The 24,299-nt window shown below is 34.4% G+C and overlaps 1 protein-coding gene across 9 annotated transcripts in view; it reads right to left on the bottom strand.

Moving 5' to 3' along the window:
* Positions 1–3,851: 3,851 nt before the first annotated feature.
* Positions 3,852–24,299, bottom strand: part of LOC128190257 (unconventional myosin-XVIIIa-like) — a 49,123-nt gene continuing 28,675 nt past the window's right edge. For all 9 annotated transcript variants that reach the window (XM_052862236.1, XM_052862237.1, XM_052862235.1 and 6 more), the window contains 25 exons: positions 24,110–24,272; positions 23,643–23,826; positions 23,112–23,316; positions 22,711–22,808; positions 22,549–22,614; positions 22,210–22,338; positions 21,880–22,023; positions 21,587–21,676; positions 20,918–21,037; positions 20,516–20,627; positions 19,946–20,073; positions 13,503–13,657; positions 12,480–12,603; positions 10,884–10,985; positions 9,873–9,974; positions 8,711–8,821; positions 8,272–8,395; positions 7,838–7,965; positions 7,591–7,704; positions 7,051–7,251; positions 6,502–6,639; positions 6,081–6,266; positions 5,528–5,664; positions 5,223–5,383; positions 3,852–4,943 (listed from right to left, as the gene is read on the bottom strand). In XM_052862236.1, the coding sequence (XP_052718196.1) occupies positions 4,930–4,943; positions 5,223–5,383; positions 5,528–5,664; positions 6,081–6,266; positions 6,502–6,639; positions 7,051–7,251; positions 7,591–7,704; positions 7,838–7,965; positions 8,272–8,395; positions 8,711–8,821; positions 9,873–9,974; positions 10,884–10,985; positions 12,480–12,603; positions 13,503–13,657; positions 19,946–20,073; positions 20,516–20,627; positions 20,918–21,037; positions 21,587–21,676; positions 21,880–22,023; positions 22,210–22,338; positions 22,549–22,614; positions 22,711–22,808; positions 23,112–23,316; positions 23,643–23,826; positions 24,110–24,272 (3,236 nt within the window). In that variant the 3' untranslated portion in view covers positions 3,852–4,929. The remainder of the gene's footprint in view (positions 4,944–5,222; positions 5,384–5,527; positions 5,665–6,080; positions 6,267–6,501; positions 6,640–7,050; positions 7,252–7,590; positions 7,705–7,837; positions 7,966–8,271; positions 8,396–8,710; positions 8,822–9,872; positions 9,975–10,883; positions 10,986–12,479; positions 12,604–13,502; positions 13,658–19,945; positions 20,074–20,515; positions 20,628–20,917; positions 21,038–21,586; positions 21,677–21,879; positions 22,024–22,209; positions 22,339–22,548; positions 22,615–22,710; positions 22,809–23,111; positions 23,317–23,642; positions 23,827–24,109; positions 24,273–24,299) is intronic.

Consider the following 24,299-nt stretch of genomic DNA (forward strand, 5'->3'; position numbering starts at 1 on the left):
GATACTGTATCATTTTTGATACATAATATGATATTGTATCATATGATACAATATTATGTGATAAAGTAAAATATTATATAACACAATATTATATTATACATATTGTATCATATGATACAATAATATATTTTACAATATCATACAATACAATTTTATGTGATGTGATAATATATCATATTATAAACCAATATCATATTATACAATATCGTATGATACGATATTATATAAAATTACAGTATCATATTATACAATTTCATGTATTATAATTCTATACTACAGAAACCAATATCATATTATACAAAATATCGTATGATACAATATTATAGAATATACAATATTGTATCATAGGATACAATATTATATTTTGCAATATCGTATAGTATCATGTGATAAAATAATAAATAAATAATTCAATATAATATTATACAATATTGTATCATAATATACAATACAATACATAACGATATCATGATACAATATCATAACATAAAATATCAAAAAAATTGATACAATATCATATCGTATCTTATAACTTTTAACAATATTTTATATGATATTATATTGTATCATATTAAACAATATTGTTTCATACCATACAATACTATATCATAGGAATCATGTTGTTTCATTTATCAACAAACACATCTATCTATCGAGCAGGTTTGAGTGAGGAGATTTCTTTAGCATCCTTGATAATGGAGATCAGGCTCTGCATCTGAAGCAACCTCTGCGTTTCATTTATAATATAGTTAAATCAACTATGCAAGCTATCATCTATAAAAATGTGACCTGTTCCAAAAAAACTAAACCTCATCCAGCATCCGAAACCTATGGCTCAGATTCAGCATTCAAGCCTGTAAGGTGCATCAGTATACATAAGACGCATCTCCATGCAAGTTTGGTGAAGTTCAGACCAGTAATAACTAAGATATCATCATCAGAGGGCACTAGCAATTAAAACCTTAACCTGCTCCAGCATCCGCAACCTTTGGCTCAGATTCAACATCCATGCCTGTCAGGTGCATCTGTATCATAAGACACACCATCCATTCAAGTTTGGTGAAGTGAGGACCTGTAATAACTAAGATATATTTTTTAGCATCCTTGATAATGGAAATCAACCTCTGCATCTGAAGCTTCCTCTGTGATTCATTCATATAACAGTTTAATCAACTATGCAAGTTTGAAATAGTACTGTTATCTATTAAACATGTGACCTGTTCCAAAAAACTTAACCATATCCAGCATCTGAAACCTATGGCTCAGACTCAGCATTCAAGCCTGTCAGGTGCATCAGTATCATAAGACGCATCATCCATGGAAGTCTGGTGAAGTTAGGACAAGTAATAACTAAGATATAATCATCAGCAGGCACCTGTTTCAAAAACTTTAACCAGCTCTAAAAACCTTAACCTCCTCCAGCATCCGATACCTATGGCTAAGATTCAGCATTCAAGCCTGTCTGGTGCATCAGTATCATAAGACACACCATCCATGGAAGTCTGGTGAAGGTAGTACAAGTTGTACTTAAGATATAATCATCAGCAGGCACCTGTTTCAAAAACTTTAACCAGCTCTAAAAACCTTAACCTCCTTTAGCATCTGTAGCCTATAGCTCAGATTCAGCACCCAAGCCTGTCTGGTGCATCAGTATCATAAGACACACCATCAATGCAAGTTTGGTGAAGTACGAACCTGCAGTAACTTAGATATTGCTATCAAAGGGCACCTGCAACAAAAACTTCAACCTGCTCCAAAAACCTTAACCTCCTCCAGCATCCAAAACCTATAGCTCAGATTCAGCACTCAAGCCTGTTTGGTGCATTAGTATCATAAGACATGCAAGTTTGGTGAAGTACGGACCTGCAGTAACTTAGATATTGCTATCAAAGGGCACCTGCAACAAAAACTTTAACCTGGTCCAACAACCTTAACCTCCTCCAGCATCTGAAATTTAGGACTCAGATTCAGCATCCAAGTCTTTCAAGTCCATAAGTAGGTCCAGATGCATCATCCATGCAAGTTTGGTGAAGATAGGACAAGTAATAGCTTAGATACAGGACCTGCAACAAAAACTTTAACCAGGTCCGGACGCCGACGCCGACGCCGAGGGTATAGCATAAGCTCCCCCTGACTTCGTCTCGGTGAGCTAAAAATGTTTATCCTGTTTTATGCAGACGATACTGTTATTTTAGCTGAGTCTGCAAACGATTTACAGTTTGCCCTTAATGAATTCTATAGATACTGTGATACGTGGAAACTTACTGTTAATATTTGTAAAACAAAAATTGTTGTATTTTCTAAAGGTCGTCAACCCAAATATGTCTTTTCATATAATGGTTTACCTATTGAAATAGTTAAGGAATTTAATTATCTCGGTGTAATTTTCTCAAGAACAGGCTCATTTTTTAAAGCAAAAAAACGGCTATGTGAGCAAGCACAGAAATCAATGTATGGAGTTATAAGGAAGATAAGAACTTTTAATTTACCTATTGAGTGTCAATTAGATTTATTTGATAAAATCGTTGTACCAGTTTTATTGTATGCATGCGAAGTCTGGGGTTATGAAAATATTGAGATTATTGAACGTGTCCATTTAAAATATTTGAAACATATACTTAATCTGAAAAGTTGTACACCTAGTTATATGGTATATGGCGAAACTGGACGATTTCCTCTGTATATAACCATTTTTACTAGAATGATTTCATTCTGGGCCAACATAATCAATAGCAGTGAAAACAAGTTAAGCAAAATCATATATATGTATGTACGTATTCTTTTTGATAAGGGACAAATATTAAATCCATGGCTATGCTCTATAAAAAATGTTTTAGATAAATGTGGGCTTTCAAATTTATGGTGTGATCATGAATCGTACCATTATAACTCCAGTTGGATTAAGACAACTATTAACCAAAGGTTAAGAGATCAATTTTTACAAAAATGGCATAACGATATTCAGGAATCGACTAAGGGTGTTATATATAGAATTTATAAAACAAATTTTGAATGTGAACGCTACTTACTCTTGTTACCCAGTAAATTAAGAAAAATATTAGTTAAGTTTAGAACTACAAATCATCATCTTCCGGTTGAAATAGGAAGGTGGGGTATTGTTGAAAGAAGTAAACGTTATTGTAATTTGTGTAATTGTAACAAAATTGGTGATGAATTTCATGTTATATTAGAATGCAAGGCATTAAGTAAATTACGAAGTCAGTTTTTAGATACATATTACTGTTCTTCTCCTAACACCAAAAAGTTTTATGAAATCATGTCTTCAGTCGATTATGTCACATTAAGAAAACTGTGTTTCTTTATTTCAAAAATTAATCATATTGTTCGTTCACCCCACTTACTTTCTTGAACTTTACAACTATATTGTATATATGTAAATATGTTTGTTCTTCTTATGTACCTCTTGTACCATTATATGGTGTTGAGTGAAAATAAACTGAACTGAACTGAACTGAACTGAAATTAAGCCTGTTGTCCCCATGTCAAAATCTGATGTTAATACATGTATCTTAATTTTAAACAAATTCTGGCCTCTTTGTGGGTACTAGTACCAGCAATGCCTTATAATTATCTCCATGTACTTATCAAATTTCAAGTAGTCCTTTCTTAGAAAAAGAGATATCTTAATTTGCAATGTGTCTATGATGAATACGTATGCAACTTGCTGTCTCTACGAACACAGCATTTCAGGAACACGCCGTAAAAATAAATATACCTAGAATAGGTATAACGAATTCAAATAATTGCTATCGTTACATGTAGTTGTCAAAAGTCAAAATCTGTGTAAACATGTACACAAAAAAAAAAAAATAAAAAACAAGCACAATATCGAATATTTCAATTTGTTTATATCTAAATGCATGAATGAAAAAAAATAACAACAAGGATTAAAACTGGAAACAATGTTAGAAGATGAGGAAGGATGAAAAGGTATATTGTTCCCATAATAATGAAAGCCGAAGACAAATGAGTCCTTAAGTCTTTGTCTTCGCTGCCATTTCTCTCATCAAATTATGTAACACTCACTATGAACAGTTAATTCTCTTAAAAATTCCTTCAGCCACTTCTCACGTACAAAACATATTAATCTTAAAATATGAAGAAATACAGTACATTTTCTACATTTTGAATGTACTTTTCATCAGCACATGATCTAACAAGTAACAACCACTCTAGTTTATAAATAAATTGGTTACACTATCTATAATTACGTATACATAATGTAAGCTATTAAGAATTCCTATTGGGTTCCTACTCCAATCTCTTGATTTTTAATTACACTACAAGTAAATCTGGTTGGCAAGGGAGATCAACAATACACGTCTTGATTAGTTTATCAGTTTCTGTGGCAACATCTACCACAAGCACACAAATATCACAGTTAATTCTTTTTCTTTTTGACGGAAGTTAGAACACGGATCATATAAATCGGTACAGAGTTACATGGATACAAGCAGAACACACTTAGATATATGCTGGATTTGTAAATGTTTTCATACACAAATACATGTACATCTGCCTTCAGCAGATAATACCATTTTTAATGTTAAATAATTCAATTTACCCCCCAACACATACAGATGAACAATAAATAAGAAGTCCAAAATTTATAATTCCTTGCTCAAAATTAAAGATAAGAATAAGAGAGAAAATTTAAAGCACTTTCTGCAACCATAAAATCTTGTTTCCTATGGATTTCTTCTCAGAAAACTACAACAAAGAGTCCTCGTTGTCGGTGGACCTGGACTCTTGATGAGGGTGGCGGTAGTGTTGAGTGAGCACTGGCTCCGTATTCCATGATAAAGCACCTGGATAGAGTTTCTTTTGATTCTCGGAGGTATATATTTGTTTGTCCCAGGCTGGGAAGTCTTTGCACATTGCCCATAGTACCTAAGCCCTGCTGATGTGTCAGTCATAGCCCGCTACCAAAAAAAAAAATACAAATTTACAACCATATTCAATAGACTCGATATCATTACAGCATGCAAATTAATTACTGTAAATTCCAATCAGCTGTGAAAATCTTGCATCAGATTTACAAAAGTTATGAAAGTACATACCGGTATATGTACGTAAATGAAATAAACAATATCAAAAATTATCCCATCACATCATTAAAATTAACCTCTTTTACCTAATTTCACAGTAAGACTCTCTTTCTTTAAATAACAGTACATTTTTACACATAAACGTATACTTACAAGCCCCATTAATTTGAATAGGTCTAGGACTATGGCCACTGTCCTGAGTACTACTAGAGGAGAGACTTCTGGGTGAGCGTGAGTAGTGGGACCCTGTGTGGTTGTACAGGGACGACCTCTGGTCACCCAGGTAATCGTCGTCATCTAGGTCCGACTCGTCACTGAAACAAATGCAGCACTGAATGTAATACATGTACACTTTGAAGGAAATGAAGTTCATCTATTGAATTAGAACTTGACTGAATCCACTTAAGTTTAACATCAAAATCGATGGAAGATAAAATGTATCGCAAAAAATTAGTTACCTATTTAATATTAGCTCATCGTCACTTAACATGTCTTCCTCTAGTGCAGCTTGTAGGTCTGAAATCCTCTTGAAGGCTAACTTGAGATCTGAATGTTTCTGTTCAAAGTCTGCTTCCAGGTCTAGCACCTTACTCTCCTATAGTGCACAAAATCAAGAACATTTATTCTACATAGTTATGTCTGCCATAATTGTGATTTTCCTCTATTGACAAATTCAATCTAATGAAAACAAAAGGGTCATTGACCTAAATTATTACTTGCTTCTCCAATCGTCATGCTATAAGCCTATAGTAAATGCTTTAGTAAATAAAATTGAAAGGTTTCACTTCAGGTCTACATTTTGAAAAAAAAAATGCAAAAGAATCATTCTCATTTCTTAAGTATAAACATTCACCGTATCTGTCTACATTTTAGAAAAAAAGGTAGAGTTATCCCCCTTTATGACTATTTTGCAGTATGACCTAGTTGTTCCCCCATACCCCCTTTCCACAATCCCTCTCCCCCTATTCAAAATCATCCTCACCCTACCCACAATCACCAGTAGACACTTACCAGTTCCTTGTTCTTCTGAGCGACCTCCATCTCTTTCTTCTGGGCGTCGGAGAACTCCTCCCTCAGGTCCCGCAGCTGCCGCTGCACCCCCTTCACCTTCTCCTCTGTCTGGGTTTTCTGGGTCACTAGCCCCTCCTTCTCCTCCACCAACTTGTCAACCTGCTCCTTAGTTCGACCTAATTGTACCTGTTAAGGAACAATGGTTCATGAACTGCTTTGAAAAACTTGTTAAAATCACAACTTTTTGCTCTCAGTTAAACATATATAAAACATGAAATTTTCCTAATAGTTTTCTTTTACAGCCTTTCTTTGGTTTACAGCAAACTGACACTTGAGAAATTTTGCATTAATTAAATAATTATATTTTTACAAAGCATTACAAATCATGCGCTGAACATCACATTTTGAGACATGACCTTACCTCTAGCCTATGCTTCTGTGAAATTTCTAGTTCTAATTTGTTCTCCAAGTCTCTTATTTTGCTTTCCAACCTGGATACTGCTGATTTATCTACTGAATTGTCTTCAAAATTTTGAATCTTCAGTTGTAAATCTGATATCTGTAAATTAATTTTAAAAAGTCATAACTAATAAGACATCTTTTTCAGAATCATTATCCAATTCACTCTAAGAATTCATATCCTTCCACATGTATTAAAAAATAATCTTCAAATCTTGAAAGTGTCAAACACAACAAAGATTTCATTACAAAATGGAAACATATTTTCTGTACTGGTGTCCCCTTTTTTTCAGACTGATGATGGTCCATGGTGTCTCTTTTAACATGGGTAATATTGAGTCTCCCCTGGTGTGCCCCTAGTTTCTGTCTGTTGAGTCCACCAGGTGTGCCCCTTTTGTCAGTCATGGTTAGATATTTTCAGTCTTATGGAGTATCCCCCTGGTGTGCCCCTCATTCATGGTTAGATATTTTCAGTCTAAGGACCAGAGTACCCCCCTGGTGTACCCCTTACCTCCTGTTTGAGCCTCTCCCGGTCAGTGGACAGCTCCTCTATCTGCTGGGACTGCTGGGAGATCATGTTCTGGTCCAAGGAGGCCTGCGCGACAACCGCCTTGTACTTCCTCATCACATCATTGTAGTCCTCCTCATTCTCATCCAACTCACTCTGTAGCTCTGTCTTCTCTCTCAGCAGAGCCATGGCCTTGTTTTCTGACTTTAATTTATTAAAATCAAGCGGAAGATAAGACACACATTCAAATGTAGGAGAGGTAATTGCTTTCAGATCATATAGCAAGTTGGAGGTGAAATTGGTTTTTCTTTACTGGCTATAATTTTAAAATCATGTAGATGATTAAAGGTAAAACCAATTCCGATGTTTAGAAAATCTCCTGGTAAATCAAATGAAAAATGCAATATCAATATTTAGAAAAGACAAGGAAAAATATTGAAAGCATGAAATGGTTAACATTTATCTTATTGATGTTTTAAAAGGTCTAGCTAGCAAATTTTATTTCATCTATCATTAAAGTGTGCCTATAGAGTTCAGCCTTGCCTCTGTCTTGGCTCTGAAGATGTCGTCTAACTGCTGCTGAAGGTCCTGAATCTCTAGCTCCATGGTTTTCTTGGCTTTTGTTGCAGCGGCTGCAGTATATTCTGAATCATCCAGCTGTAAAAATATCAACATTATCTTATTCTAAGAGTTAGTTCTACATAACAGTCTTCGTAAGTCTAAAGAGATTGGATATATTTCATTATCTGTAATTTTGGGAGCAAAGACCAGTTTTTTTTACAGTGTTTACCTTGTTCCTGAGTGATTTGATTTGAGCCTTGCTGGCCTCTGTCCCCTGGTTCTTCTGTATCACAATCTCAGCATCCCTCAGCAGAGCCCGGGTCCTGATCAAGTCTCTCTTTAGCCTTTTCTCTCCCTCTGTTCGAAGAAAAGAAGAAAATATTCTGCATGATTTTTGAGTTTTTACAGATCGGTGATTTTTCCTGTAATACTGAAAGCAATTATTTTTTTTATTGCTATTTTAACTTATAGGCAAAAATGCATTACATTGTTGAATTGTAATTACCCTTTTCTCTCTGCCTTATCTTAATCACTAACAGTACACACATGTAAATGTCTTGCAAAAGACTCAGAGGAGCCTTTTACAACATCAATAATCCACATCAATTTTTCTTATCAAGGTTTTAATAACAATTACTTCGAAGACTCCAATCTGTGACCCACCTTTGTCCCTTGATCCTGCTTTAGAACTGAGCTCCTGAATCTGTCTCTCTAGGTCCCTCTTTTCCTGTTGGAGCTTCTTCTTGTCATCATATTCTTCTTCTATCTGGTTTTCTAAATTCTTCAGCTGCAGAAATATAATAATAAGGTTCAAGACTGATACAGAATCAAGTAAGGTAAGTGAGATCATTCCTGGCCAGCAATATAGCTTAGAGTTATCTCCTCTCCCATATCTCTTGGATGGAACATTAGTCTTTGTTTATAGTAAATCTTGTCTAGATATTTCTCCCATTGAAAAAATCTAATTTACATATTTAAATTAACAAAGTATATAACAGTACTTATGGTCAACTTTTTATGCATAGAGTACCTACTGTCCTAGTCTATCTGTGGTTTTTCCAGAGAGGAATACGTCTGTTTTGGCCATGAGTATCAAGATTACCTTTTTCTGCATGGAGTATCGGAGTTCTTCCATCTCTTCCTCCTTCTCTTCCAGTTCCTTGTTGTGCTGCTGTTTGGCCCGCTCTATGTTCATCTCCAGCCGAATTTTAGTCTACAACAAACATAAAATTTACATGTAAACAATAGTAGGACCTTTTAACAGCATCAACCCTAGGTTTGTCATAGAATAGACTGCATTATATTCCTACATGTACATTTACAGTATTTTATTATCTTTGCTTAGTTTATACAACCATTCACAAAATGTTTTGTTTACGGTATATTATCAGTAATCATGTATCATATTCTCTATCTATTGATACACCTGCATACTATATTTAACAGCATACAGTTTAACAGTATTTCTCTTCTGCCTGACACAAAAAGGACATTTTTACCCAAAACCTCTATGTTCATGCATTTAATCCAACTACCGGTATAAATACAAAATAAATTTATGAACTGCTCAAAACCAACTGACAGCATGTCTTTGTTTACAGCCTGCTCACTAAGACTTGATACAAATGTAAACCGATTGCTTCTAACTACTTGCTGCATACACTGCATTACTATGTTTATAGTATTACAGCCTACCCCTTATTACTTTACACAAATACAAAAGAAATTTGTAAACTCCTCTTGACTACCTTACACACATACACAGCTTTACGAACAGTATTATATAAATAGTGCCTGTTTGGGAGGGTAACAGTTGAAATTGACACCCCGAGAAAACCATTGTCAACCGACGCGAAGCGGAGGTTGACAATGGTTTTCGAGGGGTGTCAATTTCAACTGTTATCCTCCCAAACAGGCACTATTTATTTTGTTATACTGAATGTCTTTCTTAAAATTTTTAAGAAAATTTTACTGCTTTTATATAGGAATAACGTGAATTCTACAGCGAACCGTACGCGCATAATTTCCGCGCATGTAACATTTTTTAATGTTACCCGTTGCCAAGTGCGTTGCTCACGCTGAGGGTAATAGTAAATATTATTAACTGCGTCTTAACTAATCAGATTTCAGTATTTAACATGAAAGTATAACAATACAACTTGCTCCCTACAACTTGGTACAAAATGACCTGCAAACTGCTCTTTACCACCTGAAACACAGAGCCATTACACTGCTTTGTTTACAGCATTACAGCCTGCTCCTACCTGTTCCAGCTGCTGTATCTGTCCCGCCTGGTCATCCAGCTCCTCCTCCTGATCCTTGATCTTCGACTCCAGTTCATGCTTCGCTTTCTTCAGAGCCATCACCTACAATGCACCACATTATATGTAACCTATATTCAATGAAAAATTAATACTGGTACACTGTAAACGACAGAAATCAATATCTGCCTTAGGTTTTAGAGAGTTAGATTAAAATTTTTACAGTAGTATTGCTAGCTAGTCGAAGTTTAACAGTTTATTGGTGTAATAAACTGTTAAACTTCGACTAGCTAGCAATACTATAACACCTCCATATAGAAATACTGATGCCAAAGAGTGGATACAAGAATAGCGCGCAGGAATTGTCCTACTACTCCAGTGAAAATCATAAAGATAGGTGATTCTGAAGCTTTTAAATTTTAAAAAGGACACTTAATGGTTTTGGAAGCTCAAGAAAAAATATTTGATAAACTGCTAACAAATGATTATTCAGTACACTTTTATATTTATTCTATTAGATCTCAATTAAAGAGTTTTCTTAAGTAAATATTCAAGTATCTTTAACTTTAAAAAAAGAAATGAAGTTGGAAGTTTGGCAACATAACCACAGCTTATAACAGTAAAAGATATCTCCTACTGAATAATTAATATCACCTAGCTCATTCTGATGACTTGGAAATATCAATATGAAAAAAGATTTATGGTCCAGATAATTAGAAATGGACTTAAATCTCAAGCAAACAAAATCACAAATTCTCAAAGAAGACTGCTGCCATTTCCTGTGCTAATAAAAAGCTCCATATTGGCCTTATGACTAATATTTGACCTTTGGCTTTAAACTTAGCCAATGAATCAAATAATTAAAACATAGTGACACAGGTATTTTTTTCTTCAAAACTGTACAATGCTTGCAAGTTTAATTCTGATGGTTTGTCTTTATCATGAATAAGTTCTGTAAAGAAACATTTGAAATCCGACAGAATATCCCAATAATTTAATCCTCATTGTACTTGCCTCATGATCAGATCCTTTGGTTCCAGTCAATGTTAAATCCATCAGTTCTCGGTTAAGACGATCCACTTTCTCCGATTTCTCTTCGTACTCCACTTTCATTCTCTGCAAACAATTATCGAAATCACATTACACTTTTCCACGTCTCAACAAAAAAAAAAGGTCATCATGTCAACACACAGCTTCACAAAATCATCCTTTGTGTCCAAATGTCTTGATACTCAATTGATTTTTTCCACCCTCCTATCTAAATTCCTCCCTTTTTATCCTCCCAAAGTTTACGACAGTCACATTACAAAAACGACCAATACCAGTGGCCACAATCACCAACTTCCTGTCAAAAAGTCATAATTAAACAATTTCAGCCTCACTAACTCTTATGGCTTCCTAATTAGAAAGCTCATGGTTTTAAAACAGTAATTTCTCATATGTCTTGGTCCTTCTGCTAACACATCGAGAATAAAATAGGCCGTCTAAATAGATCAAACAGGCATGCACCTGAATTCCTTGTTTGCATACCTTAGCCTAAAAGCAGATTAAACACTTTTCACTGTCAAAACCAGATCATTTTTTGGAGAGGGGAGGGGGGGGGGTTCAATAAAGTACAAAACAAAACAGTACACACAAAGAATTCTTCCCACTGTGGTTCACACTGAAACCTGGCAGAAAATAGAACAAGCCTTAAAATTTCAACTTTCCATTTGCTGTTCCAGGCTATTAGTAGATGAACATAATAGAAAGGATAAGCTAAGTCTTAAAAAATCGCTCAACTTCACTGTGATTAATCTTTAAATCTCAGCTAAATAAAAACCAGTGTGCAATTAACACCTAAGCATTTTAATATCTGTTTTAAACCCCTGGTACTTTTAGGCACAAATAAGATAAAAAAATCTTTTTTCATAATTTAAAAATTTGAAGACTTCTTTTTTAAGAATGTTAGTTTAACATCCATCTACCAGGCAATGTTTACTGATCCAATATTTAAACTCAATGAGTCCTTTCTGGTCTGAAGGTCGCAAGCAGGGTTCTTATTCCAAGATTGCATATTTTTGGATAACCGTAGTTCACAGGTTTATACAGGACACTGACCCAATATTATCCATTGGCCTTATTCATACTACCTCATACCTGTGTATATTACCAGATTAATTAAATATGAAATTCACTTGTGAAAAATCTGGTCGAAATCGATCAATAATGTAGATAGTATTCCTCTTGCTATGCACCATACAATGCAACATAAAATAAATCTTTGTTCACCGAGATTTAGCTCGTTTTACAGCATCAGCTTTGAGAGTGTCATTGATGTGATGATACAGTACAATGTAGATAAACGTATCACTAAATGATATATATATATTAAAACGATATATCCTGTTGTTTGATGATGTTCCATATAGTTTATACCGTACATGTACATATGAATGATAGACTGTATCAAAATGATATTCTCTGCTGTTTGATGATAATATAACAGTACATGAAAATGTTCAACCCATTATCAACATGATATACCCTGATGATATAATGGTACCTAACAGCTGATAGACAGTGGTATTTTTACAGTATTTAAAAATAAACCTGCAAGGTAGGCCTTACCTGTAGGTCCTGTTCCAGAGTTATTTTGGAGGAGGCGAGTTGGTCTCTCTCCCTCTGAAGCTTCTCACGTAGGTTTCTCTCGTCTCGGACCTCTTCCTGAGATTTGTTCAGCTCTGCATCAAAGCTGTGATAGAAAAGACAGGCGAATCAATAACTCACCTCCGACCAACAGGTGATAAATCGCCAATATAGGGAAAAGTATCCTAGGCCTATTATTTCTGATAGCACAAAAAGTAATTTTTGAACTTTATACTTGGGCTCTGGAACAAGTTTTACTCAATTCCACTTTGGTGTATATATTACACGTACATAGCAAAAATTATGCAGGTGGCTATATCTAAGGTATTCAAGGTAATCATGTAATAAAGCAAATAACATAATAGCAGAAATCAATGGAAAGGACAAAGTCTTCTTGTATTGGAGAAAAAAAATAAGACTCCAAAAATTCTATGTAATTATCTCCAAAATCATTTTTCTCCTTTTTTAAAGTTAACAAGGATCTTAGTGCAATGTGTTTACTTTTCAACAATTCAAACTGACACTTTTGATCAAGTTCCAAAAAATATCTCAATGTCAGCAGACAGCTTATATATGTTTGAATAAAGCTTAGCAAGAAGGACACAATACTGCAAGAGCATGATTCATTTTATTTCAATATCATTCAGAAGTGGAATGCTGAATCAAATCATCACAATATGTTGTAGATAAAAAGGAAGAGTCATTTTACAGATGATTTTCAAATATCAAAGTTATGATATCCCTATCATATATATATATATATATATATATATATATATATATATATATATATATATATATATATATATATATATATATATATATATATATATATATATATATATATATATATACACACCACAATGTTTATCTATTTTACATCTATAATTCAAGCAATATTTGAAATGTAACGATACCATTTTTTGTCAGATTTTTAAAAATTGTTGTGAGATAAAATGGATGTAAATACTATATAAAGTAGTAACAAAGTTAGTAGAGGCTCACCGTCGTTGCTTGCGCTCCAGGTCATTGTTGCGTGACATCTGTTCCTCCAGGTGGAGCTTCGTGTCCTGCATCTCAGCGGCCAGACGCTGTGCCTTCTTCTTGGCCGCGGACAGCTGTCTCCTCTGGTCCTCAGCATCCTCAATCGCCTCGTGCAACTGAAGAGGAATCAATTAATTTGTTAATCAATCAATAAATTAATGAACAAAAATATATTTCATTACCAATAACTTTTTTAAAAGAGAATTTAATACTATTTCCACATACATCGGAAAGGCATCACTTTATTAAAAATTTTTTTAAAAAGGTATTGATACACTCTTCACTTTTTTTCAACAAAATTTTTTATACTAAGAAAACTCCCCAAAAAACAATACAAAGAAAAATGGCTTCACCTGTCTGATTGTTGATTTTGTATTCATGACTAGAGAGCAAACCTCAAAAGATGGAGAGAGGGAATGATTTACAGGAAAAGAAAAGATGCACAGGTACTAGATATATATAATATAAATTCTGACTCATTTCTGAAAATGCCAGGCATCAAGAATTGACTGACAAAAGGGGAGGATGAGATATTTTACAATGAGAGAGAGAGAGTGAGAGACTGAAGGATTTGATCAGCCTACATCAATTTAAAAAGGGCTGCCAAAGGAGTTTTTCCCTTGAGCTTATAAACTTTCCATGTGTGATGCTCATAACAAAGGGCAGCTTCATCAAGTCTTTGCAATTGAGGAACCCCTCTCACTTGATGTGGGTCCTCCTCTTCATACCAAGATTATAAACAATTTTGGATTTTTTATTAGATTTACATTGTATAATCAATAACAGACTGCGAGTTTAGGGGCGAATCTTTGTTTAACACAAGGTTCAAATGTTTGTACTATATATTTTTTTATATTCGCTGCCAAGGATAATTTACTCATCTGGCTGAGGTTCATCCTCACACAGATTGCATTTTTCGACAATAGTTTTTGTCCAACTAAAAAATAAATTGATTGCTTTAAAAAGTATACAAAACAAACGCATCACTTTCATCAATGATGCATTGCACATGCCTGTCCCACTTAACAATATCTAATGCTTGTTCTCATAGCATTTTTTGCAATAAAAAATAATTGTTATGTTGAACAAGGCTTAGGCAATATATCACATTTCTAATAGCCTAATTGCTGGGTAATTCTTAAAGGAAAAGGTTGAATCTGCTAGGAACTCATGATGAATAGAAATTTTTTTTAAAAAGGTGAAATTCCAAAAAATGAATCCTAGTTACTCAATATACCACTGATAAATCTGGCAATTAAAAGATGAAAAATTTTTCTATCCACAGATGACTCTCGAACCTCTTTGAAGTCCTGGGTACAGATACCCTTGCCTATATACACAGATTGCTTTCACTTCATCTGATCATGACTGGTTTTCTGCTTTTGAACCCAATTACAAGTGGAGCATGCCAATAAATATGAGCTATGACAGTAAGTAGGGGGAAAGAATGATTGGAGCATGAGGGAAACAAAATATGAAGGGGCCCTAACATCTGCTCAACATCTTAACAAGGCACACAAATGATGGAAGTAAATGATCCACTTGTACACAATTCCTTACGGCTTCTTAGCCAAGGAGTTTGGACTGACATCTATTTGATTTGGATAAATCTGTTCAGCTTTCTTTTATTTGTATTTACACATATGTGAATGGTTTCTGTCTCGCTCAATTACCAGCTAACAGAGCAATATTAATGCATGACATTTTTTTATTTCCTTATAATTAATATCAGATTATCAATATTCCAATTTATGAAAAAAAATATCAGAAGTTGCCAACCATATTGAGTTTTTGTTAAAATCATTACCTCCAATAAAAATTGACATCGATACTCTATCCTATGAATAAGAAAAATGCAGGTTGATTACCAGGTAATACTAGCATATCAGATTATTAGTGGATTATTTTGAAGCCAGTCAGTTCACCTGAGGTAAAATATGTTACAAGTGTTACATAAAAGGACTGGCTGGTCTCTAAAATCTAAAGACCTACACCCATTAACCAGCGTTTAATAATAACCTTGATAATATTGTGTGTGTCCCAGGCCTGCTTAATCTGTCTACTTAGAGACTTAATTATAGACTGTTTAAAATCACTTCATACAACAAGTGTAGTAGAAAGTGGCCTTCACAGCGTGTGATAAAAACACAATAAAAATAAGTTTTGCCTCTCCATTCAGAGAGCCTATGTACATCTATACAGGTAATTTGACAATAAATTGGAATCATTCAACTGACAAGGTGATCAAATTTGTGTGGGAAAAGAAATCTGTATAGTTTATTTTAGAAAATGAAAAACCCTGTAAGTCTAACAATTAAATATCAGGCACCTAAGCTATAAGTATTCATGTCTTGTCTAGATAGAACTATAGACAAAAAAAGAAATTCTTCCAAATTAAGGAAATGCATGCATACACCGCATAGTAATAAGTGCATTTGCATGTCTACCTTATTAATTAGCATAAAAAAGTACTACCTTTTTGAATTTGGAGAATTTCAAAAGATTTGAATCCATTGATAAAGTGTATATACTATGTGCACAATAATGACTCCGGGAAGATTACAAACAACCTGATCTAAGAATATCATATCCTAAATAAATAAGGATATCCTACACTTGGAGTCGTAAGATCCACAAACTGTCTTTACAAACTTTCAAATTTGTATAAAAATTTCTCTAGAGTTAAAACCTTCATCAATTTAAGAAAAGACTTCAAAATGAGAAGAAAGTCCATCTATACCTGAATAGCTTTTGCCTGTTTCACTTCATCCTTCATTTTTGCTTTGTACAAAATATTAAATTGAAATCACTGACGATACTTTAATACAACTTCCTGGGAAAGAAAATGGCTAGAGAAAGCAGCAATAATTGTTCACACCACTAACCACTCTCGTCCCATCAATGGTCACGCTTGTTCAAACTCCCGTAAGCATTAGGAGTTAAAACTCAAGAGGAGATAATCCAACGTTATATATTCAGGTACAATGATCTGCCTTGCTGCCGTTATAATCCCCAAACCATCAGCCCAGCAGAAGTCTAAATTATTTTGTAGTAAAAAGAATTACACAATTTTTCTTTTGCATTGAGGCCCACCCAGGGGGTACATGTTGACATCTGAATGGTGTGTCATTGAACAATTTCCAAAAATAAAGTCTTCCATAATAAAACAAGAGTGAGAATTTTATCTTCAGATAAAAAAAACCCCTGATTTTTAAAAAGATTTCTTATGTAAATGCATTTTTCATGTCATGTTGGTTTAATTTCTTCAACTGCAAAATGCAAACAAGCTGTAGACTTCTGCTTAATGATTATTGGCATGTGTAACATGTTCTTGCAATTTGTAATGTTATCACAATGAAACTTCTGTTAATCCCACAGTCTAATGTTCCAGTTTGATCAATGAACAGCAAATGTTAAAGTCAGACACATTTAATCTGCAGAAAATTTTTACAAAAGTTTATCTACTTTCAAACAAACAAGCTTTCAAAGTTTATGTGAATGTATGTAGCCATGAATTAAAGTACAAAAAAAATTCCCCTGAAGACCCTCTTTGCAAGTCCAGATCTAGAACAGGTAATTTGTTGAAATGATGTAATGTGCACAAGCACCCAGCCCCCAGGGTCAAGATCTAACATTCCCATTACCGGACAAACAACAAACGTGCATAATTGTGCAGCTATGTCTCCATATTTATTTCACTTTACAAGTTGTCTTTTCACCTTGCAGATTTTATGACTTAAACCCTAATAGATCTGGAATTTTCATGTAAAAAGCAACCCCCCCCCTTACATTTTACACTAAACCAACATGCTGGGTGTTACATTCTTAAATTTTGTTTGTGCAGGATAGAAATTCCAATTACCGCTGTGCTAATTAGACAAAGCTCCCATAACTAATTAATAAACAAGGCATTGGCTTTTTCCTAGTGAAGTTATTGATCATGGGTTTTCTTGTGTAGAAACAAAAAGCTCTTGATACAAATATTTTACAATAACCCCACCCACCCAATATTTGAGTTCATGTACAAATTTTATCATATTATGTGATTTAAAACATCTAAACTGAGACAGAGAATTGCTAATGTCAAATTTGATTGATAAGTCAAATGAAAAAAATTTATCTGAAATAAGAAAAAAAAAATCATGTTATGTCTAGTCTGATTCATGTTTTCTATGTCAAGGAGAGAAGTTATGACCATGCATTCTTTGTAATTAATTAAGTGGTGCATGTTGACACATCTTCGTTTACTCATAGAATAGTGAAGATTACGTTGGTTGTTCAAAACGTGCACCCCCCCTTTAAAAAATCACTTCAAATGTGCAGCAATAACTCTCAGATACTTCTACATAATAAATTTAAATGATAAGGTAAAAATCCCCTCCCTTTATTTCTTGGTGACTCTTCAGAGGATGCCATTGAAAATGACATAACATACATCATGAAATTTACACCTACTAATCAAGTTTCTAACTGAATCATAGATGTCTGCCTATCTCATCATGCACAAATACCCCCTTTATGACTTACACAGGTAAAACATATCCATGAGATCACCGAATTCTCCAACCAACCATCAATTCCATTTCATTTAGTTTTAATATGCCGGAACACAAGGCTCCATTTATTTCATTCTTTATTTTGAACGCATAAAACCTCTAATTTACTTTTTAAGGAGACATACATTCAGTGAAGAGATGAATTTTAATACACAGCATGTTTTCAAGGGCATTGTGTCTGTTGACAAACTTTTGAAAGTTTTTTTTTCTTTATATTGAACTCTGAATCACTTCAAAGCGAGAATGAGGAGAAAAACTTCATTATTTATCCATGCATCAAAATCCTCTTTGTAATTTATGATGTTTTAATGGTTTTCAAGGTAGATTTGATTATCACAGGAATATCATCAAATAAATGATCCCCTAGCTGCCCCCTTTCTCCCTTTCCCCATTGTGAAATTATTGAATGACAACAATAACAAATGGATATGGTGGATCCAGAAAGACAATGGACTAGATATGTCCCCAAAAACATTGTTGCCAAACTGTATGATTTGTCAGTGATGAAATGAGTAGATGTGTGTATGTACAAATGCATCAATACTCGTCACTGGAAATATTAAACCAAGAAACATTACCCCATTGCACACACAGTGTTTAATAGACATGTGTATATATTATTCAACATGATAAATGAGGTCTCAATGCAAGTAGATCCAACAGTCATAATCAGAATACGACAGATGACTGTTTAAATTGATTTTCATGCAGATGGGGCGAAATGATGTACGGTAAATCAATGTAATAAAGAGTTTGTCTATATTTGCAGAAAAGAAAAGAAATCTTAAAATGTTAACAGGACCGTTTAAACAAAGTAGCTTTAACTTTCTCAAATGTTTACACGTTATTTGAAACTTCTTGTGAATCTTTGGTTAAAATTGAATATCCTGTAAAACTTCAGCCACATAAATATTTCTATCAATAAAGAACTATATATGATAAGAGTTAAATTTGGCCCCCATAATTCGCCATTTTTTTAAGTGTTTCGGGTACAATAAAATGTTAACTATTTTTTTAGAAGAGTTGATATAAAAAATATTTTTCATCTTTTTATTTGATTTATTTGCACTCACTGGTAGTATATGACGTCAGAAATGACGCCATTTCTATAATTCAATCAAAATCAGCCAAAAATTGACATTTTTCTTATCTATTTACGAATGGGAAATATAGAGCGCATGCTTGAACAAGGAAAATATTTTTGTCACTTATTAGTCTTGGCTAGATACATCTCTGATTAAAATATTTTATTTGTTCAAGAATGCGCTCTATGTTTTCGGAAGGAAAAACTGCTTGAAAACAAGCTGTTTTACGCTAAAAATGCCAAAATGGCGGGAAAAGGTTGTCTTTACAATGTCATATTTCTAAATTGTGGGCCTTTGAACCAAAATGAATATTACGTAAACACATCACATACATATCTGTACTAAGAAAACAAAGAATGATAGGAAAATGATGATGTTCATTTTAGGGGGCCATTTTAGGCCCTTATCATATATAGTCCTTTAGTCACTAAACATATCTTCTTTCCCTTATGTCAAGGAAACATCCATCTGCAGAAAGGTACAAAGTCATCTGCACACAACCTTTGGCTGCATAAACAAACCAAAGAAATGGCTGCACCAACTACAGTGGCCATGGTCCCACAAAGTGAAAAGAAAACATCAATATAAAACTGGGAAAAGAGGGAAACTGACTTTTCTTGCCACAGTTTTCGTCAAGAAAAAGCTCTCTCAAAGATATTGCTATACTAGTTAACACTACAAGTAGCCAAAGACTTAATAAGGTGAAACATACATGTATATCAACATACTGCTGTACATCAGTTTATTGATGGGTTGAACTAACCTTTCTTTCCACGTTTTTCTTCAGTGACTGCTCTTTCTCCAGTTCCTCCTCGTGCTGTTTCTCCATCCGTTTCCTGCTGACCGTGGTTTCTCGCATCACTCTCTCGTACCTGTCCTTGTAAATGGAGTCTAAAAAATCAAATCAAACTTGAAATGAACATGTTGTAAAAGACTTCCTCTTTCTTTCTGTGTGTGTTAATTAACGGACAGTTTCACCACAGCTAGCATTTAGGTACTGTAAACATACATAAATAATTATTAATAATCATATTTTAGCACCTTTTCTACAGCCCCTACCCTGCTATTACAAGTAAGAAACAAAAGCTGTAAATTGCAATTGGTTCAAATGTGATAATTTGTGATTACACAAATCAATTAATAAGGATGACTGCACTAAATTTTGAGTGCACTTAATCTTGAGTTTGTTATTTCATGTATACTTACAGTTCCACAATTCAAATTTTGAATTCTACTGATGCATATATCAAACAAAACAACAAATTATCCCTCCCTCCATCTATCCACATACATCCCTCCCTCCCATCAAACTTAAATAATGAGACAGACTTACCATCACCAAAATCTTCATCCATTCCCTCCATGGCTTGTGCTTGCCACAAATGCATCTGAGTCATCTCCATTTCAATCTTTTCTGCATGTCTTTTTAAGACTCCATACTTTGACTGTTATAATAAATTCTACATTATCAAATATTCTCTATGAAATCATTTTATCAAAAAAAAAAAATCTATATCAGTTTTTTTTATTTTACATATAAGAGACATCTAAACTATCATACTCCTTCAAGATTTTTAAGCAGATATATTTGGTTAAAATATTTTTGATTCTTTACTACACACTTGTTTGGCAAATACTTTTCATCAGAAATACTCAACCAGTCCAACAATCCTGAGATTATCACTTCAACATTATACTGAAGTCAAGGCTCAACCATAATGAGGTAGCTACTCACCTGAACATCTTTGAGTTCTTTGTCCAGCCGCATTCGGTCTGCTGTTTCCGCCTCCAACATTTCTGTTGCATGGGTTGCTGTGTCATGTTCCTCCGCTAAATCTGCCGTCACTTCCGCTAACTTTTGAATATTAAAATATATGACAATTTCATTCCCATCCTTGAAACTGACAAAGCATTAGATATTGTTACATGATTGTAACTTATTTTGAGGTAACAACCCATGAAACCCATATTCAAGTGTAAGAATGGGTTGAAAAGGTGATTATTGAACCCAGTGAAACACTCATGTGGATTTCTTACCAAAAATTCTTCAACATCAATAATCTTTTTTCCCATCTATACAAGTTTCCCATAAAAAGCACTACCAAAAGCTTGCAATTGCTGAATACTCCTAAACCCAAAATAAAGAATGTTCCTTCACACAATTTGTCTGACTGTCAAAACTAAACCTAAGCATTTTACACCTCAACTAGTAACTTACGATATCTATAGGGTGGGTCATAAGCATTCTGATATCAGAGAGCTTTAATGAAACAAAAATTGAAAAGAAAATGGAATTCCAAATTGTACAGCAAGCATTTCATTGAAATTTGACAATGACAGCCACTTCCTCACATTGTAATGTAGTTAAAGATTTACACATCTCACATCAACCGATGACACTTACTCTGTTCTCCATCTTCTCAGACTGTGTTTTGTACTCATTTCTTTCTTTCTCAAGCTTTTCCAGTTTAGCTTTCAGCTGTTCCAGCTCATACTGTAAATAAAAAGTTATGAAAATCATCTCAAATATTCCCTCAATTTAATGTCTCAATTTAAATTTCCATGACATAATTCAAGAGGGGTAACTCTAGCTGTCTTCAGTTACAGAAAATTCTTTCATATACTCAATTAAAATTTTAATGAAATAATTAAAGGGGTGTAACTCTGGTTGTCTTCAGTTCTTCAAATATCAATCACCTCTCTATTTTTGAGTTCCTCCTCCGTTCTGTGGACATCCAGTAATGGCTGGACCTTTGTGAACAGTTTCCACCAAGACCAGTCCTTTATCAGCATCAGTTTCCTGACGTTCTTCTGAATACAGCTGATAGCTATATGTTTCACCTACAATACAGACATCACAGATTATGAACATCTCAGAACAATTCCAGTTTACACATAATTTATTTAAATGTTACACTATGATAATATGATGTACTGTCCATAGTTTTAAGGGGGAATTTTCTTACATGTACATTAAAGAAGCCTGAAAAAAATAAAACGAACTATTCAGTTTTCAGTGATAAGCACCTTTAATTTTTCCAGGTTCTTCCTGGCTAGGAAGCCCCTACAGCTAGCCTGTAAATTGACAATTGTTCCTGTGATCTTCTCGTCTCGAGCCATCTCTAGCCTGTTAAGAGCACCTGCGCGGAAGAACACCTACAATCCAAAAGGTGAAACACAGTTAGTGGAGGATGGAAGAACATGTTTTACTTTATTTGAGAATTTTAGCTAAATCCTTTATACAAGTACAATAGAAAGTTGGGAGGAAGAAAAAAATCATTGCCAGTTGTGCAATCAAATTATAGGTTGTCACAAAATTTAACATCAAACATGATTTAGGGGAATGTGTCACAATGAAAAACATACCTGACTTAGGCCAACTCTGTAGTTCAGTTTATCAATATCCAGATGATCCAGGATAGTCAATACAGCCTACAAATATTAAAAGAGTCAAAATTATCTGTGACAATCACCTGTTCTTCCATTATCGGTAGACATATTTTTATGTATACTTGGGTGCACAGTTACCTGTTTCATGTCAGCATCCTTGGAGGGTTGGTTGCTGGGGGGTAGCAGACCCTGGAACCTCTGTCTGAACTCACCAAACACCATGTTATCAGGGAAACCTGTCAAAGACCAATAAAAGATCAGTTATACAGAAGATTTCTTACTCTTGCATTTGCATGTATTTGTTTTCAATTCTAGACTATATATTTCAAATGCTGATCAATCTAGCAGACTTTACTGAAAGAAAGAAATACAACAAAATTATCTGTGCAAAACAAATCAAGAACATAAAGAAATGACTCTTTAAATTCAATATGCTATTTTGTGTTAAAGTACATCCATCCTGGCATAAAATTCACTAGGTCTTTCTGCAACTTCCATTTATAGCCAGTGTAATCATAGATTCCCCAAAAACAGCCTACCTTGTCGATAAATGCGGACTCCCTCCAGAAGTTCTGCTCCCCTGATCTGGGACCGTATAAGTGGAACGTTCATGAGGTTTTCGTCCGAGGGCTTGTCCTGGGGGGAGGACCCCTGTTTGAGCTCCCACAGTCCAGCATTGTGTTGAGGCAGGAGACAGTGAATGAAGTGACATTTGGTTTTACGTATAGTTTCTATAATGGAATCCTGAAAGAGATTACAAGGTCTGTTATACAATCACTGAAAACACTGATCAAGAAAATTTATTACTGGCACTTTCACTTGCAGTTTAAATTCACCGTGTCTTACATTACACTTTTTGGGTAACTTTGAAAAACATGAGTAAAATATAAACACTAAAGTAAACATTTGAAATAAAATCCTTATTTTCATCAAAATTCTGAATTTTTAACACTTTTTGCTCATAATCTCTGTATCTGACCATGCAAAAGCTGAAAATCATATCAGAGAAATGTCTTCATTCTTTTACTATTCAGTCACTATTTTTAAACTAATTGTAACATGAAACTTACCACTTGGAATTTGACTTGAAGACACATTGAGCGTTTTTTGAGACCAGCTGTCCCTGACATGAATGTGCGTCGCATGCTGCCCACTCTCTTGAGAGACGTCGTCCCCTCCATTCCCACAATGGAACCACTGACCATCCCAGCTACAGGGGCCTTCACTGTGTTAAACAACTCATTGATGTTTTGCCTAAAATGACGAAAGAAACTGGCATTAAGGATGAGTGCACAATTGAGACACAGTCACATACGAAAGCATTAAAATACTAAATATTACATATACAAAAAGCTAGCTATATACTATCAGACTATAAAGTAATAAGAGAGAGAGAGAGAGAGGGGGGGGGGGGAAATAAATAATATTACCCCCAAAAATAATTTTTTAATAAACAAATTATCATAAAAAATCAGCTACATTGCTCTTCACACTGATGCATTGGGGTGTACCAATTTACCTTAACATTTTTCACTACCTTTTTGAGTCTTGCAGGACCTGTATGGCTGTCTTGATGAGAGGGTTCTCCCGGCAGCCCTTCAGCCAGCCACTGGCATTGTACTGGACAGGGTTAGTTCCCTGGAAGTGATTCAGTATGAAGGTGTTCCCTATGGATGAGGCTTTCCTCAACAGACTGTCTTCTGTAAAATGAAACAAAAGTGGGGTTT

The sequence above is a fragment of the Crassostrea angulata genome, chromosome 6, assembly GCF_025612915.1.
Source record: "Crassostrea angulata isolate pt1a10 chromosome 6, ASM2561291v2, whole genome shotgun sequence".
Lineage (NCBI taxonomy): Eukaryota > Metazoa > Mollusca > Bivalvia > Ostreida > Ostreidae > Magallana > Magallana angulata.